The sequence below is a fragment of the Diachasmimorpha longicaudata genome, chromosome 11 (assembly GCF_034640455.1).
Source record: "Diachasmimorpha longicaudata isolate KC_UGA_2023 chromosome 11, iyDiaLong2, whole genome shotgun sequence".
Classification (NCBI taxonomy): Eukaryota; Metazoa; Arthropoda; class Insecta; order Hymenoptera; family Braconidae; genus Diachasmimorpha; species Diachasmimorpha longicaudata.
The window spans coordinates 5,025,708-5,043,606 of record NC_087235.1 but is presented as its reverse complement, the minus strand read 5'-3'; the positions used below and the strand labels follow the sequence as shown (position 1 = coordinate 5,043,606).

Sequence of the window (17,899 nt, the reverse complement as noted above, 5' to 3'; positions counted from 1 at the left end):
GTTAATAATTAAGAAATCTGGTTTGGGGAGGATGAATAATTTTAGTTGTGAACAATTTCCAGTGCTAATTGCGACGTTTTATTCTTCGTCATCGATAAACTCGAATTCTATATTTTTTCCTTTGGTTTCGAATAGTTATCAGTCGATCCAAATCACTGATCGGTTTCCGATTTGAAATAATCTGGGTCATTGAAAGATGGCAATCATTTTATGAACAGAGGTGGTGCAATTAACCGCTTTAAGGACATCAAATTCCGTAAATCTTCAAATTTAATGGATTTTCCTGTTGTAATTCGTAGAAAGTGATATTGAATTGACTTGAAGAAGCCCTCGGCGGCTCCTCGGGCCGCCAACTTCACACTCGTCACCACCCCGTCGCACTTGTATCAAAGCGACGCGAGATTAGAATGCCAATTTTTCATATCCAATTACACATAAAAAATTACCCTAACGACCAAAGAGAAATACTCACGAAAAATTACAGAACTCGCACTCGAATCAAATTGAATCCCCTAATTATTGAAGACCTTCCGCTACTTTTCCGTTAAATTTCCCTCAAAATTAAGCTACCCCATTCGAACACTTGACTAACCACGATTTAGTCCCGTCGGTTATTGAACCCCCTAACTCTAAGTTTGAGGCATTCGCGGTCATTGTCATCGTAAATCATGTTGGCTTTCGGATGAATGCTGCGTTGTGCCGACGTTTCGCAAACGTTTCACTCGGCATCATCAGGGCTAGGTTACTTTCATACTGAGCACCCTGACTAAATGCTCCTCCTCAAGTACCTGTCTCCTAGGCCCATAGGGGGAATTGGTGGAATTGGTGGTCAGCCAATCACAGATTTTTAATTAATTATTTATTACCTTAAAAAAACCATTAATTTGCGTGTGCTTTCCCCAGTGGACATTTCTCTCTGCGAAAAAATGACCCAAACACATTCAATTCATTTTATCAATTCCTTAAAATTTCCTCACCTCCCCCCCCCTCGCTCCACCGAACCCCCATTGATTATCAGAATTGAGACTGTAACAAGTTGTAGAAGTTATGACTCATTGGAATAACCTCAAACCGCCCCATGGGCGAATAGAGCTCACTAACCGGCATAATCTATATGGTCATGAATAATCCAACTGGACATACAGAAACTACAGTTTGTGAGTGAGACAGTGATAGCGTGACCGCGTCGTTATTGCTACGACAAAATGCCGTAGCTCCGTTATATTGCACTCTCTATGATTAATCGACACAAGTGAAATAGCCGGAGAGCGTTTCGGTCTCGTTACCGTCGCACCGAACAAACATTATCGTCCGACATACAGCATATACACGAAACATAGAAAGTAACTGAGGGACTTACTCTACATATATGTACATAGTTATGATCTAACTGTGCGCATGTGTCAACCACTGGGACAGAGAAAGAAGATGGAAGCGGTTGCTTTGATAAAAACGACTGGAAATTTTGGTATTTGAGCGATGGACACGAAAGCTCGATTTAACGGTTCATTATTCTCATTAGTGAATATCTGGAAATCCGGGAAAATTCGAATCGACGGAGGAGAGGAATTTAATGAGTGGAGGAGGAGAAATATTCAATAGAAATTACGTGTTTTTTCGTAATTCACTGGAATTTCATGTGAGTTGTTAGGGAAAAATCGCGATAATCTCACGTAAAATTTGCTAATCGATTCTGTAATCGATGAGTGAACTTCGCAGAGAAAAATATCCAGTAAAAGTAACAAACTGTCGCGTCATTTTTGTTGAACTTTTGCTCTGCGTGTACGAGTCAGGTAATTTTTACTGAATATTTTCCCTGTGGTCGGTCCAATGGCATCTGGTTTCGCCATTTTCATCCCCAAAAAAAATTAATAACAGTGCGACAATAAAAATGACTGAAAACCTCCCTCTCCGAGTCACGGTAAATAAACACTCGGTGATTTATCTCGAAGTCATGGTCTTTAAAATCCGGGTATGTATACAGATTGAAAGGTTAAATGTTTACAAGCTATCTGGAGTGAAGGAGGGGATAAGTTAGTGCTGATAATAAGAACAAACGTATAAACCCCCCTCAACTCGAGCCACCTCTGTGGGTTTTACTTGCTATCTAAGCCATACGTCGACAGTTTATTTGTTGTATGGTTGGGAAAGTTAAATGGATGCATCCGGTTCTTCGGTTCATTCAGAAGTCACAGTCATACCTGTGGTCAAACCAGAGACTCCCCAATGCCCACTATAAGCGATAGGGCGGTTTGTGGATGGAGGGATGAGAGGGGGAGAGGTCCGGAGGACCTTTCGTTATCTCCCCCAGACGTCAAAAGATATTGGTCCTGTGCTATTCTCAACAACCTGATCATCCCGGTCCCTCCGTGAAAAATAAAACTGAAAGATCTTGAAGAACATGAAGATGAATAATTTTTTATTTATTTTATTCCCCGAAATTTTTCGTCGTCGACAATGAAGTGAATTTTATGATCGTCAGGATCCTAAATACTCGAATGAATGGTGGATGACCATTGGGTGGTATATGATCGTTTATATAAAGCCGCCTTCTAATCTCGGCAGTAAAACAGAATCATGTTCACACCCCGGATCGAGAGGAATGGAACAAAAGTCACCCAAAGTTATATACCTGCTAATAGAATTGAAAATGGTGAGGAACAAGTGCTGACGCGTGTGGGCGAAACTGTCTTTTTTTTATTTTGCATACGTTGGCAGAAAAATTGAGGTGAAAAAGGAGACGAGAGAGAGAGAGAGACAGGGCTAATAAGGGTGGAGTATCCAGACTGGCGCCTTGAGGCCCATGCCTGAATTTTATTGGTGCACACTCTTCACTTCACCCCCTCCCCCGGCCCTGTTTGGCGGTCCCCCTTCAACCTTTTACCTGTCCGAATGTACCCACACTCTGTAGAACCTAATACACACCAGCGGCTATGGCCGACCAGTATGTCGCCATAAAAAAGCCGGCTCTGCACCCTACATTCACCTTGTCTATGTGTCTCCATCTTTTTTTTTTTACTCTCTCCCTCTCCCTCACTCCTCGTCTTCTCCCCTAACTCTTCAACTCTCGTGTCGCTCTATCTCTCTCTCATCTCGTCGCTGAGACCCAACGACCAACGAAATGTCAACCGTAAACCTCGCGAGGCAACACTAATTAACCCGACCGAAATAAACTGCGTTGGTAAAGGAGAACTTCCCGGCTGTTGTTGTTTTCGTCGTCTTATTTATTCACATTTTTATTTCAACGAGTCGTTCTTTTTCATTCATTCTTTAGTCAGCATCGAAGAACTCCCCTCGAAACGAAAAAGACTTTGTCTCGAGAATTTGTCCCAAAGAAAGTCAGGAATAGATGAGTGACACTGGATGAGTTTAAAAGATGGCAAAAATGCCGAATGGCTTCATGAATGAGAGGATATTTGGAATCCGGATGGCAGGAGAGGAACGTCTCGGTGGCGACGGCTCCATCCGGGGTGGGACTAATGCCCTTAGGGTGGATATAGTGAGGTCGAGTGGAAATTTTTGACAGGTATGAGCTATGACTGGATCATGTGGACAGAAAAGTTGAACGAAAATAATGAAAAAAAATGTTCTACGAATCGCCAGGAAAATTCTAGGATTTGTTCGGTAGGATTTTGAGAGTCGTCTGATGACTCACCGCCTTGGGAACAGGTAGATCCGTCATTTCTTCTCAGTCATTGAAAAATTTTGCTGAATGGAATGCGGAAAGAACTCAGGAGCTCCGTAAAAATTATCGAACGTTTCAGAATTTTTGGTTTTGACGGAAATTTTTCAATTCTCTATTGACTCCTTCGTAATTTTTATGACTGAATTGCTGAACGCTCTGGTAATTTTCATCGACCTATTTCTCTCTCTGCCCTTTACCCTCACCAACCCTCGAATTTTTCCCAGATAAACCACTTCTTATCGCGCCAAAATCCACGTGAAGCGAATCGAAGGGTTTACCATTGAGTTTATGCGTGTGATTATACTCTCGTGGAGGGAGACCGATGGAGAGTGAAACACGTAGTGAATATCCAGGGGTTGGGGTACTCGCCTTCGCCTGCAGGCGTAGTTCCGCGCAATGGGGTTTCCCCGACCCCCGCTGGTTACCTCGCGCATTCCCATTTTACCCCCGATGGTCAGCGAGTGAGACACACATGAGACGCCTCGCACTCCACGTTTTTTGCAGATATAGTGTACCTCGTGGGTGGTGGGCGGAGGGGTCGAAGGGGAAGAACATGACCCACGAGGTGACGGTATTTCATTTTTGAGGGGAAAGGGACTATCAAGATATCTATGATCAACAGCAGATTGAATAAAATGTCTTTTGTAGGGGATCACTAGGGGAGAATTAATGGAAAATGATTTCTGAAAAAAAATTTTTTGATAAATTCGCTTTCACATTTTTTCTTTTTTTTTGCTATTTTGCTCGAGGGAGGATTGCTATGGGTTTTGGAAGGCCAAAGATTCCAGGGAATAGAGGAGAATTCTGTGGAGGTATGGCGTGAGGCACGCGTGGGAAAGTATTAAACGTTCAGGACGTATGCAACCCCCTTCAACGCCTTAGCACACCGTATAATTATTTATTCAATCGATATGCCATCGGCCAGCCATTATTTATTCTATCAATGTCTCGGGTATCTTGAGAACCTATGGAGTCATCTCTGGTTGGGCGGTGGGAGGGCGAAGGGGTGGGATGAGGGGGGAAATGGGGGGAAAAGGCTCGGTGAAAAAAAATACAAGGAAAAGTTATAAAAATATCCTGGAATTTCCGACGATTAGATTAATGGACTTTTGTGAACAAAGGAAAATAGCTGTTGGTGTCATGGGGGAGGGACAGAGATTTCACCTTTTTCCGCGGAATAATAACGTGAGTTGAAGCAAGAAACGGAAGTCAGTGCTTTCAAACTCATATTATACACAACAAAGTGAGTGTCTGTCGTGAGTTAATCGACTTCTTTAACACGAAACTACCATTAATACTAAGTAAGTTTGTTCGAATGATCGCGACGGGCTGTTACGCTTGAGGAAATCGTATCCTCAGGAGTGGAATAGAGTTGTGGTGTCGTGGACATTTGGGCTTTGAAAAATTTTACATAAAATGTTATGGGGCACTCAGGTGCACACATTTTTTCAATTTAATCTTGTGGTAGTGGGAGAGGAGGACTCAGGCAATTATTTTCATTTCCTGATGACAGTTTCTAAAACGAGGCAGGAGTGGCCTAGAAAGATGTGGTCAGAGAGAGAGAAAATGGATGTTACACAATTTTTAGATTCTCATACCCTCAATGAGTCACCAATCGCAGAAATATTTTTTCTCTCGCCGTAATCGCTTATTTATTTCCATCTTCGGGATTTGGAAAATGTTTGTTAGATACTGATCATATCGTAGAATCGGACTTATTGATTCAGTTACCAACTAAATAATTATATCCTCAGATTATTCTATTAGCGATATTTATCGGGAATTAAATTACAAGTTTCACAATTTTTATCATAGAAACTCACTTCATGTCTTCACTCCACATTAGATAACTTTACACGACGAGAAAAATTAACTAGTAATTATCCCAAAAGTTTAGTAATTTCCATCGCACTTTTCCCTCCTCCCAGTCCCAAAAACGTCAACCAAAAACCCGAATGAACTTTCCCCCGATTTTCCTGATCCTGAAAGGCAAATTTACCATCGTCCGTTCATAACGACATCGTATAAGTAATCCGCCTACCTCCGTACAGTTAACAAATATCCCGCGTTAGTGTTTCGCATAAGCGATAATTTATTATCGACTCGGCAAATGCGAAACTGCAGATATATCTCAACCGATGAGTATACGGATTAACATCGATATCAGTCAACGACTGATCAAAAATCCCGAGCTCAATGCCCACAAACAGCGCGAGGGATGCACCGGCTGCCACTTCTTTTCCTCCCCCCTTTCTCCCCTCATCGCCCATGGGACGGCACTGAGATACTTCACTTGAAACTCATATACCAATAAGTTGTAACCAATCTTACATGTATTGATGGTATGTATAATAAAAATCGAGCGTGGCGCGGGCCAGCGTTCGAGCGTGAGAATCGATCCCGGTTTAATATCGATCCCCCACCAATTACCTGATCGTTTTCTTTTGAGTGCGGCCTTTTACCGACTTCCCTTCAGCTTCTTGTAGAAGTTTATTAAATTGCCGAGTAACATGGCTGGTGGCGTAAGTATATCCACTGGCACAGAATGATTAGGAGGAAGAAGCCGTTTGGAATTCGATACGTGCTTACACGAGCATCATTGATACGAGGATTTAGTTATTGTGGGAGATATTTGTTGGGGATTGAGCATTATTGTTAGAGAATCTGAGAAAATTGATACTTCATGAGTCACAAGAGTTGAACATTTATTTGATTTTATTTGACGTGCGCGGCTTTACTGGCGCGGAGAGAAATAAAAATTGAGTCGAGGGAGGTTTTGTAATTTTTATTTTTCGACAGAGAAAAATGTTAAGTAAAGATTACGTGTTTTCTGTGAATCGGGAGCGAAGTGCGGTTATAGGAAATTTTACGGAACTATCAAACGATTTTTTCTGAACGTTCCGTAATTTTTCTCGGAATCGCCTGGAAAAAATCGTGACACGGTCACATAAAATTTCCAAGTCGATTACGTAATTGTTGAGTGAACTGCGAGTTTCGCAATTTTCTGAATATTCTTCTCTGTATATCAGTCGAAAACTCCCCCCATCTAGGATAAAATCAATCCCCATAGATCAACTTTACCAATTTTCCTGATATAAATAACTTTCAATTTCCCAAAATATCACAATAAATTTCATCAAAAATTTCTCTCCACTATCCAATTTCTCCACGCAAACCAACCCAATCATTCCATAAATCAAATTATATACTGAAATATCGTTCACAAGACCAATCGACTAATTAGAAAAAACCAATCAGTCACGAGTATAAAAATCCATCGTTGATGAATATTTTTGTGTACGTGATTTGTCAGGTTGAATTGGTGCCCGAAGGTGGCATGAATCTCGTGCGTGGGCGGCCCCGTAAATTACACCGTTCCTCCCCCCTCTCTCCCACCCCCTGTCCCGAGGATTTTTATTTGTATCAATCAACCACCCGGATTTTATCCATTTTCGATAAATTATGAGAGCAATAATGGTCGTATGAGCTATCCAAGCGTACACGAGAGAGCCGTGAAGGCGCGATATAAAACCGGGGAGGAAAATAAAATGAAAAAAAAAAAATTATATATAAATATGAGGATGGGGCATGCAAGCGTCGGTAGTACCGGGAGCACTCGAGGAAGGAGAAGGATACGTTACAGGTGAGAGCTTGAGGTTCGCGTGCTGCAAACGAGCCGGCAGCTGGCCGCTTCTGGCTACACGGTACCAGGTATTAATATGCGACTGACTGAAGGTGGGACCCGATGGCTCTAACGTTGTTGGACTACCAACTTTCATGTGTGTTACATATCCAAACATCAATGTTTTATGTATACATCAGTAAAATGGTGACTATGCACTCAGGACCTTGTCATTTTATGTTCTTGGGAGCACATGCATGTTTGTCACGGGTTTATGGAAGTCAACAATTCAGGGAATACTTTTTACCAGACTGCTGACTAATTTTCGTGATCGTTAAATGTTATCTGTGGGTATTGATTTTTTCACTTTGGTGAGATTATTCGAGTAATTGAGTTAACTATCGATGTTTACTTTGGGAGAAAAATATCATTTTGCCGATTGAATGTTCTCCGGACGAGAATTTAAGGCGGATTTTCCAGTGGAAATTTCAGGCGTTTGGTTCTCCACTGGACATATAATTATCTCAAATATGGATTTAGGGGGAAAGGGGGTGGGAGTTTGAATGCACGGAGAGAAATAGTCCATAAAAATTATGAAGAGCTGATAAAAAGTACGGAACGCTATTTATGCAACGATTTGTTTAGACGTAATCGTTGGGTAATTTGTTTAGAAGTAATCATTTCGAAGTACAGCAGAAAACGTGTAAAAAGTTGGAAATTGATGGCCCATTCAACAATCCAACGTTTACCCCAAACAAAAGTTGAGTTGAAAGTCAGAATTAAAAGAACGACTTGTTACCCCATTAAATTCCCCCAAAACACCCACCCCAACATTTCTTTTTTCTCACTTAGTTACTTCCCTGAATGAGTTTCCGGAGTAAAACAAAGTCGAAAAAGAAGGAGTCCTCCAGTAACGATAGATGAATGCCGAGCAATCTGTTTTCTCCACACACTCCAATCGCACGTAAAGTCACCACAACCCCCCCAGCCCTCAATTCTTCCACCCTCGGGGGTGTATTAGGTGTAACTTTCGACGTCGGCAACTCCCATACTCTCCCCCAAACCGTCGGGCACATCCGAATTGAATCATTGCTGAATAAGCGAGAAAGCGAAGAAGAAGGGGATGACAAACTGTGGGAGAGTCAGCCCCGAGATCATTTTCCCTTCGCTATTTCTCTCTGCATTTAACCCACAGCAGTTTATTTTTTCTTTCACGCTCTGCTGCAATCTCTTGAACATTGTTAGGGCGGTAAACGGACTTGAGGGGTGCAGCGAGAGGAAAACCGGAAAGTTTATCCAGAATATTACGGCGAATTTTACTGTACGAGATGCCCGCAAACTCTATCAGTCCTCATTAACTAACTCAACCTTTAATTGACTTATTCACCGACTTTAAATTCTCAATAACAATATCCAAGAATTCCCAATTAATTTCCTAAACGTATCATCTGAAAATCAAAAAAAGCACATACAAGTCCCACAATCGAACTTCACCCCATAATACCCTCAATTTCCATTCAATAACTTTCCCAAAAATATCTTCTAAAAATAAAAAAGTGCACACAACATCCGGACCGAAATTCACCCTCTAATTACCCACAACTTTTTTCTCCTCGAGGGAGATAATTTTTTTGTGGGCATTTCGTACGCTTGTAAAAAACTTTTAGGAGGTCCCATGAAGGGTAAAAGTTAACAGCAACAATAAACCGGCTATATGCATGATATTTAAAGTGTCTAACTCGTGGTGGGAGTGCAAACTGTTGCGTCATAACTCGAGGAGAATGCCAAGGGGCTGGCGAGAGAATTCACCCCCGGGCTAATGAAGCGCCATCGGAGCTTGTGCCCCAGCTTCCTCTCTCACCCCCGCCGAGACCGCTATTGCTCACAAGAGGGTCGAGGGGGTGGCGGTGGGGGCGAAAGAATTCACTTAGCTTTTATATAATATCCACTTGCACTCCACTTGCGTTAACGCTTTCGTTTCCACCCACAGGGCCACTTCCCTCTCACCCCCCGATGATGTTGCTATTGGAAATGGTTTACGTTGACGAGCAAATGGGAAGGGGTGAGCACTCTTGGTCAAGGAAGTCGGAATAACGACAATAATTATTGTACACGTGTCGTAGAGAGATGCGGGATGCACACGTGCAACAATCGATGCATTTCGCGAGATGTATGAATAGGTGGACACCCTTACTTTCAGTCTGGACGATGGGAAATTTATTGAGAGGGTCTGCAGGAGGGGTGAGAAAACCTATGGGCCGACAAGTGCGTGACAAGTGGTTAGAGTACATTGTCGTGAGAAAATTATTTCGTGTGAATTGTTCCAGATTGAAATTACATTGGTGAGTTTACATAATTGTTGGGGAAAATCTATTGAATGAAAATGGGAGGGAAATTATTGGGGGATGGAATGAGTGATTGGGGCATCATGCGAAGGTAAAAATGGACAGAAGAAGAATCAATCACAATCACACAACGTGGAACAGTGACATTTTATTACCTCCAATTGACAATTGACTTGAAACTAAAATTTTCCGACGATTTTCCCAGTAACCCGACCATTCGCTACCGAAATCTCTCGAAATCAATACCTTTTTCTGAGGTATAAATTTTAAAATAATTTTCACCATCAAAATTCAAATACCTTCACCTTTAACACTATCTCCAACCATAAATTAAAGAACAATGTTAACACTATTATTTACACACCTAGCCGCTCATAAATTCTCCCCTCCTTCCTCCGGGGGTTTTTTTTATCTAAATTTAACCAAAGAGGAAGCAATAAATGTATTTTTGCATTTCAAATAGAATTTCAAAGTGATGAAAAAAAAATAAATAAATAATGCCGTTTTGTTTGCAGTCTATGTGGCACAGTATGTATTAAATCGTACTTCTTACTTTGCAATGGTACATAGTATCAAAGGGGGTAGGAGGTGGGTTCCTTACGGTCGCGCCTCGACGACAGATTATGCGTGGATAACTGGACAGAGACACGCCACGAAATTTAGCGTTACACGCCTCGGTCGTTAACGCTCTTGGCTTTCTCAGTCCCCGCATGAATATGCACCCTGACTTGCATCGTATATACATGTATATATATTGGTTATACGGTTTATACGCGTACCCAGGCCCATAAGTGCAGAGCTGAGACACCTGCGAGCCACTACTCTAATAGGCTAATGGACCGCCTCGACTCCTTCGAGAAGAGCTGTTGCAGAATTGTGTACCACCTTCGCCTGTTGTCCATTGGCCCCAGAAATGAATTAATCAACGAACCAGTGAGGGTTATTTGCGATCAGCGTGTGTGAGGGTAAAATTTGACAAGAAAAAAAAACATTTATTTTCACCTCTGGGTATTTCTTTCGCGGTGGACTCTAGTAATTGCTGTGATTAATGGCATTCGTCGGGCACTTCGTTAAGACGGTAAAAACAATATGTGTCAAATTATTCGTCTTTTATGGCTTCATTTTTTTGTATGGTGAATATCATTAAGGCTCGGGTGTTTTTCGAGTATGGTAATTCTGGTGGGGTCGTGCGTCACGGGAAAAATGTACTTCAATCGAAGAGTATCGATTTCTGGGGCGGGAATAGCGATTCTCGATTCAGAAATCGATTGTACACAGAGCCGACTTAACTATAAAAATTACAAGCAAGAAGAACCAAAAGTTACCTAACAAAGAGACATCGCGTGTCGGAATAAAAATATGACGAAGATTACTGTTTGTTGTTGCAAATTTAGAAGAGCGTTGGATATAATGTGATATCCGGATGTAGGAAATACTCATTAATTGTATTTTTTATAATTAACATCAGATTATTCAGAAATCCTTCTGTTTCACCTGAAATCCCACTAGATAAAATAAATAGATGATTTGATGTAACCCAACGTCAAGCAATGAAATTATCAAAAGATTCATTTTCCAATTTTTCATTCCCACTTGTTCTAATAAATTCTCTGAAAACATAAGTTCCTATCAAATTGTTCATTTCCTCAAAAATTCAATTAACTCTTCATAGTGAAAAAGATAACCTTTTTCTCATGACATAGCTGAACAGCCATTAGGAACATTTTAGATGCGATAATGTCGAAAAATTCAACCTCATTAAAGTGATTATATATGAAAAGGGAATAGATAGGGCGACGATGCATCGGATGACGAAATTAAAAAGGCAGCTGCGGATACCGAAGGAAGTTGAGCGCACACGATACACATATTTTTAACTGGCACCCAAGGGTTAGGGTTATACGGTGTATCGTCATAGATATAGCCAGTGGATAATGAACCGGGTTTTGGTTCTAATGCCCTCTCAGGTGAGAGCGGTTTCTGGTCGCCAGAGAGAAATGGAGTGACCCAATGGAGATACCGGGACAGAAGGGCCCCGGAAGTGGATGTTTTATCTATGGTCGTCGCTATAAAGGTATTCCAGAGAGAGTCGAGGGAATATAACACCTTATGGGACTGAAAACCCAACCGGGTACGCACAGGTGTACATCAATTATACAACGATAATAAATTTTCATTCTTCGACTGTTTCAGCGGACAAAATCTCCTTGCAATTGAAAAATTCGGGTTTCTTATCGTTGGAGGTTGCTCTTTTTGGTGCGAAGGTTGCCACTGTCTATCGCTTTTTGGATTTGATAAGAAAAATTTCAAGAATTAATTGTGGGAAGGAAATTTTCATCTACTTTGCAATGCAAATATTAATTAAATGAAATAAAATTGAATAATCTATAATATTGTCCGTCAGTTGCACCTATTACTCAAATTTTTTTTAAATGTCTGACAGCGCAGTCGTTGGAATTTCCGAAAAAGTCATCTCCCTGCGCTACAATGAACCTGTACTTTATTTTTACGGCATTTTAAATTTCAGACTAACGAAGATAACGATAATGATGAATTTATGCAAGAAAATGGGAGGGGACTTGACACCATCAGCACAGGGAAGGTCCATAATTACCCCCGGGTATATACATTTTGTCGCACCGATCGATTGTCGATAAGTGAATATACTCTCGCCCGGGGACCCTTATAATTACGTAATAACAATTATTACAAGCTGCAGGGTCATAACTTTATTTTTCCTTGCTATTTTCTCTTGCTTAATATTGCAACTTGACATTTCCGTTGACAAGCGAAAAGAAGACGATCCAGAGGGCTGTAATAAATAATAACATTTTCTGAGCATCCCCCACCTCGATGTTCGTGTGGGGACAAGTTTTTGGCGGCGCTTAAGTGCCAGGTTTCGTTTCTTTTTCCAACACTAGTCGTAAATAACTTGAAACCTACACCCTGTATTTTTCCAATGTTTATGGTACCCTGAATTACGGTTTTTCGAAACCGATTTTACTGAGGAATTCGAGTTTTTTTCGACGACAAAACTTTTATGTTTCTTTTTTCAATGAAACTTCCTTTTCACGATTTTTTCTTCTTTTTTTATGTCTGTAATAGATTAATTACAGGTTCTTGTGCAATTAATCATGAACATTTCTTACCAGACCTCATGACATAATACTTATTTTCTCCCTAGACCCAAAAAGTCGTTTTCTTATCACAGGACTCGATAAACTCTGATTTAGTGAACCGCAGCTACGAGAATATGTTTTCTCAGGTCCCAGGATGCAATAGTACATTTCGATACGAGTGCGGGAAAGTGTTTCCACTGCGATTGTTACTCTACACATGTATATACAATACATATACATTATAAACAATCATTATCCTTCGCAGTAATTGAAAGGAAATTCTTAAAAAAAATAGAATCATGTCCCTCGTCGCGAAAATACTCTCCACCCGGCTTTTCGCTGATCATACGAAGATGTGACCACAAGACACATTGGTATTGGTGGTGTACGAGACGTTGACAGGGACACTGAAGAACCCAGCCTACCTTTTGGCACGTACAGACCCCTTTATCCGTGAGAAAAGGCGTCCGATTCGGACGATAACGTCGACAGCGTCACCAAGAGCTGTATGCCACCTCTTCCCTTCCCTCACTTAACAGACTGAATTAACTCTCCCATCTCCTCCACACTATACTATCTCATACCTCCTATATACACCAAAACCCGGAGAGTCCCCGGCGTACGTAATATCCATTAGTGGCGGCTTGCAGGATTTCCCACCGTCTACTATATATTTATGTACAACCACATATAGGACATATACAACAGATTGTAGCGCTCGATCGGGCCCATGTGCGATTCTAGATGTACGATCTGATTTCTCAGTATCGACTAGATAATCCGTGACTATGTTCAGAATATTTTCAGAATATTTGATTTTTATTTTCCTCATGCGATAAAGAGTGAATTATTGGATGAAAAATTGTCTGTTTTCGATGGAATTAATTTTGCAAACATATCCAGTGAGACATTGAGATGGGAATGTGCCACTTGCTTGTTCGGAGAAAAGAGCGAATACATTATTTCAACATCAGATGCTGATGTACGGGTCAGATTGTTATCTAATGGATGAAGAAAAGTGTAGAGTCAACTTCGAGAGCAAAAATTAAATTAAATTTATTGAATGCATTGGAGAAGGGAGTGGATTCAGATGTGTTAAGTTAATTGCAAAGGATTGAAAGAAATGTAGGTGACTGAATTGATCGTTTAGTTGTTCGTTTATTTTGTTAATGCAAAATTTATGCCAATTCTGGTGAATATTGCCTTTAATTCCTTCCGAAATATCGATAGATTTTATATTCAAAAGTTAATTTGTTCTTCGAATAGTTTTTCAGAAGATAAAGATAATTGTTATGGCCACTTGTTTATACCGATTTGATTTTTTCAAGTTTATATAAATAGAATATATAGATAATTACAAAAATAATACGTGAGGTTGAATTGCCTGTTTAGGCTACGGTACCACGAAACACCTCGAACCAATCTTCAAATAATTCCTCCAAGTTTATGAGGGATGCCATAATATCGAGTGTTAAATGAAGAAAACCTAACAGTACCAGCCAAAATGGCGGTTTTAAATGTCCTAGTCACGACCAACAGGAAATCCCCGAAGTGCGAAGGTAATCGAATGAAAAAATCAGTCAAGTTGCAGCATTTCATGAAGCAGTCCAGGTATTACTGTTACCCTCAACCCCAGCGTCACCTTCCGTCCACACCATTAGTTTACCATTCCATCTAACTCATAAGTCACAAAATCTAGCCACTCATTCCTCTCATCTCTCCCTCCCCTCCCTATCCCCCAGAGATCTCTCGTTTTCTCCGAATATATTAACCCCGCGGCATCAAAATATCCCAGTCATTGTATTTCATCAACACTTAATGTCACACGAACCTCTTATTAACAAACAACTTAATTTCTCTCGTACCCAATCAGCCTCTGCGATCTCAAAACGTCGAGTGACCAACAGTCGAAAAAAAAATTATGAAACTCCCACACTGATAGAGCAATTTATTTACCCCATACGAAAATCCTTAATTACTAACAAATTCCGGAGAGAAAAAAATTATGAAAAATTATCGGACCGTTTGATAATCGTATAGTGGCCATTCAGGAACAATTACCGCACCTCGAGAGCTGTTTCGGATTTTTTTTGAGCGTTCAGTCCTTTTTCCCGGAATTTTTACTGGAAAATTACGTTACCATCACTTGAATTTTTCTCGTGACTTCTGTAATCAGTTCGGGAATTTGAGTTTTGGCATTTTTACTGAATATTTCTCTTCGTTCATCCGGATCATTCCAACTTCCACCCGCCGTATCCCAATCCCAAACATCAACCCAGCAAAATATGATTTCCCGATTGCTGTATCACAATGCCAATGGCGTCACCCACCCAACGCCTGAAGAATATAAAAATGAAGCGATCGGCATTTGAGTTCACCTATCGGTCGCGGTAATAATCGGTATATTCCCACACGTCGGACCGCCCCGTGGGAAACTCATACGTGAGTAACACCAATGAGCTCAAATCTCTCCTCGCACTCCAAATAATTCATAAATTATTCACCACACTGTGAAAAAAAAATTCTCCAGACAATATTTATTTACCCCCACTTACTCCACCTAAATATTTCCATACACTCGCCACTTAAATTATGCCAATTAATTTATATCCTAATTAGTAAATATTTTCTGCCCAACAAATAGCTTTTCTCAGTCTCACAATCTCCCCTCTTTCCTCGTCCATGAATTTCCAATGGAAATTTCGGGCAATTTGTTTGTCCAAAACAAATACAATTGTCAAAATGATATTTTTCTCTCAGAGCTCCGTGCAATTAAAATTCAAAATTAAATAATAAAGGCCCGAAACGAGGGCAATAATCATACAAAAAGAAATATCCATGACGATCGCCTGAGGTCCCCCCAAACTCCAAAAGCCCCCGAAGATGACTCCCAACACCGAAGCAGGTGTACAACTGGTGAACGGCCCGAAGAGGTGCACGCGCCCCTAACGCGCGCCGATGCCACCGATATCTTCTTAAACTTTCCTATCCGCTCATTCATGCCCACCTAAATGCCTATAATTTCCCCAAAAATGATTACAGGGCACCGTAACCCAACGCCCCATTTCAGTATACTCCACAATGATGCGATGAACACACCGTTTCACCCTTTCTACCAAACACCCCGTGCACCTCATCCGATTTTTGTTTTATTTCGAGTTCGTTGGGCTTGTTACACGTATCCCCCTAAAAATTGAAACGAAACGAGCCCTCGTGCCCGATTCTTCGCACGCTAATATATATTTCCCCCGCACTTGCCCCGTCCGGGAAAAAAAATCGCCAAAAAACCCCGAGCAAACGTGCGCCCACCTAATGACAACTATGTGCCTTCACGGGGTTGAATATCAGCGATGAGAGATGATTAGGATCATTTCGCTCTGACAAACAAACAGTCCCGTAGACGATCCGAGAAAAAAAACATTGATAATATAGGATAATAGGTGGGATTGGACACCTGCTCATCCTCGGGGCGAATCCTAGATCCCTTTTATCATTTTATATCGATTTTTTTTTTCACCTCCCTCACGCGGTTTATTGATGCAGTCTAGCCGCAAATGATACACTCTTGGGTGGTGCCTCATCAGCCAATCTCAGGACTGTTCCGTGAGTATCAAAGGGGATCGATAATTCACTCACCCCCCCCCCCTCCCTTCCCCCCCTCAAATATTTGCATTGGGGTATCCCCCAGTGCGAGTCCATCACCCGGATCACCGTCGCGGCCCCTCCAAACTGTAATTGGTTCCATGTCTGACGCGTGAAATTGACCGGCCTCTCAAGCCCCCTCCCCCCAACCCCTCTTCCTCAATTAATCCCCAAAGCTCCTCCATTTGGCATTACCAAATTATGCATCTCCGAGTTTGCATGACAAACTTCAAAACAATTGGATTAATCAATGTCATTGATTAACTCACCTGCTGCGGCTGCTGCAGACAAAGAAAATCCGGATTCGATGTGGGCTGATGATCACCGGAAACATCCTGAAGAAGTCCCACGTGCTCCCAACAATCATCTGACATATCCATCTCCCACTATTTACTCTCTTTCCACCCCAATTCTTTCCCCCCTCTTCTACTTCACAACTTCCGGTACCACTGAACAGTTCGATTAACAATAACAATGGCCCTGTTAAACGATTGAATTGGCACCGATGCGCTTGACGATTGTCGACGATTCCCGACCGATCGCAGTGCCGATCGTTGAGTGAAGGTGGACTACGTGCGCTCGGGCGACGGTACCGATTTCAATCGTTTGATTCACTCCGATGGGCTCTCGGGGAAGGGATCCACTGGGGGGAAAAAAGAATGGAAATTCCAGGATGAATGAGGAAATAGCCAGGAAATAGTCTCTCGATATTCAGGTAAATCCAAACGTGTGGACTCGTTCCGGGAGGGGAAAAATCCGACGCACAAGTGTGGAAATCCGTGGGATCTGCGGAGCGGTGAAATACTCGGGGGGAAAAAAAAAAGTCACGGGTTATCTCGTATTTGGCGGGCCACACGACGACGACGGCAGGAAGAGCGAGCTCTCGGCCGTCGGTGGTGGTCAGTCGGCGTGGAATGAAGTTGGCCGGAGGGTTAGGTTGGGTTAGTCGTTTGCCCCGAGAGTTGCACAGCATCAGAGAGAGCGGGCGGGTGGATCAGAGGGAGATGGCATCATGGGGCTGTACTACTTGTTTCAACAGAGACGCATTCATGCGATTTTACCGGTGAGAGAGACGGAGATGGGGGAGGTTGTTGGAATAGCGGTGAAACAGAGACAGGGGGATTTTGAAGCAAGTGCGTGGGGGGGAGGAGTTGGAGGGAGACAGTTGGATTCTAGAGGAAGAGGGAGTTATAGCGAGGAGTAAGGCGTAAGTATGCCCTAGCTATGGCTTGGAGAGCCGCTGGAGGTGGCGCCAATACCTGCCCCTGTCGGGGGCCTGCGTATACTGCCCGATCTCCCGTACATTTGCGCATTAGAGGTTTAGGATACCGCTTTATTTTAGTCATTGACTTTTCGAAATTTTTTAATGAAAAGAAATTAAAAAATCCCCGACGAGCAAATATTTGGAGAAAAACTCGGGAAATAAATCGCCCGAACTTGCGATATTTTCCAGTGCGAGCACAAGTGCCTTTCTGCTTCTTAAAAG

General features: G+C 41.8%; 1 protein-coding gene across 1 annotated transcript in view; it reads right to left on the bottom strand.

Annotated features, from left to right (window-relative positions):
* The window catches only part of LOC135167747 (homeobox protein araucan-like), a 47,711-nt gene extending 30,867 nt beyond the window's left edge, over positions 1-16,844 (bottom strand). Inside the window, exon 1 of the mRNA XM_064131259.1 lies at positions 16,683-16,844. Within this exon, the coding sequence (XP_063987329.1) occupies positions 16,683-16,793 (111 nt within the window). The 5' untranslated portion in view covers positions 16,794-16,844. The remainder of the gene's footprint in view (positions 1-16,682) is intronic.
* Positions 16,845-17,899: the final 1,055 nt, after the last annotated feature.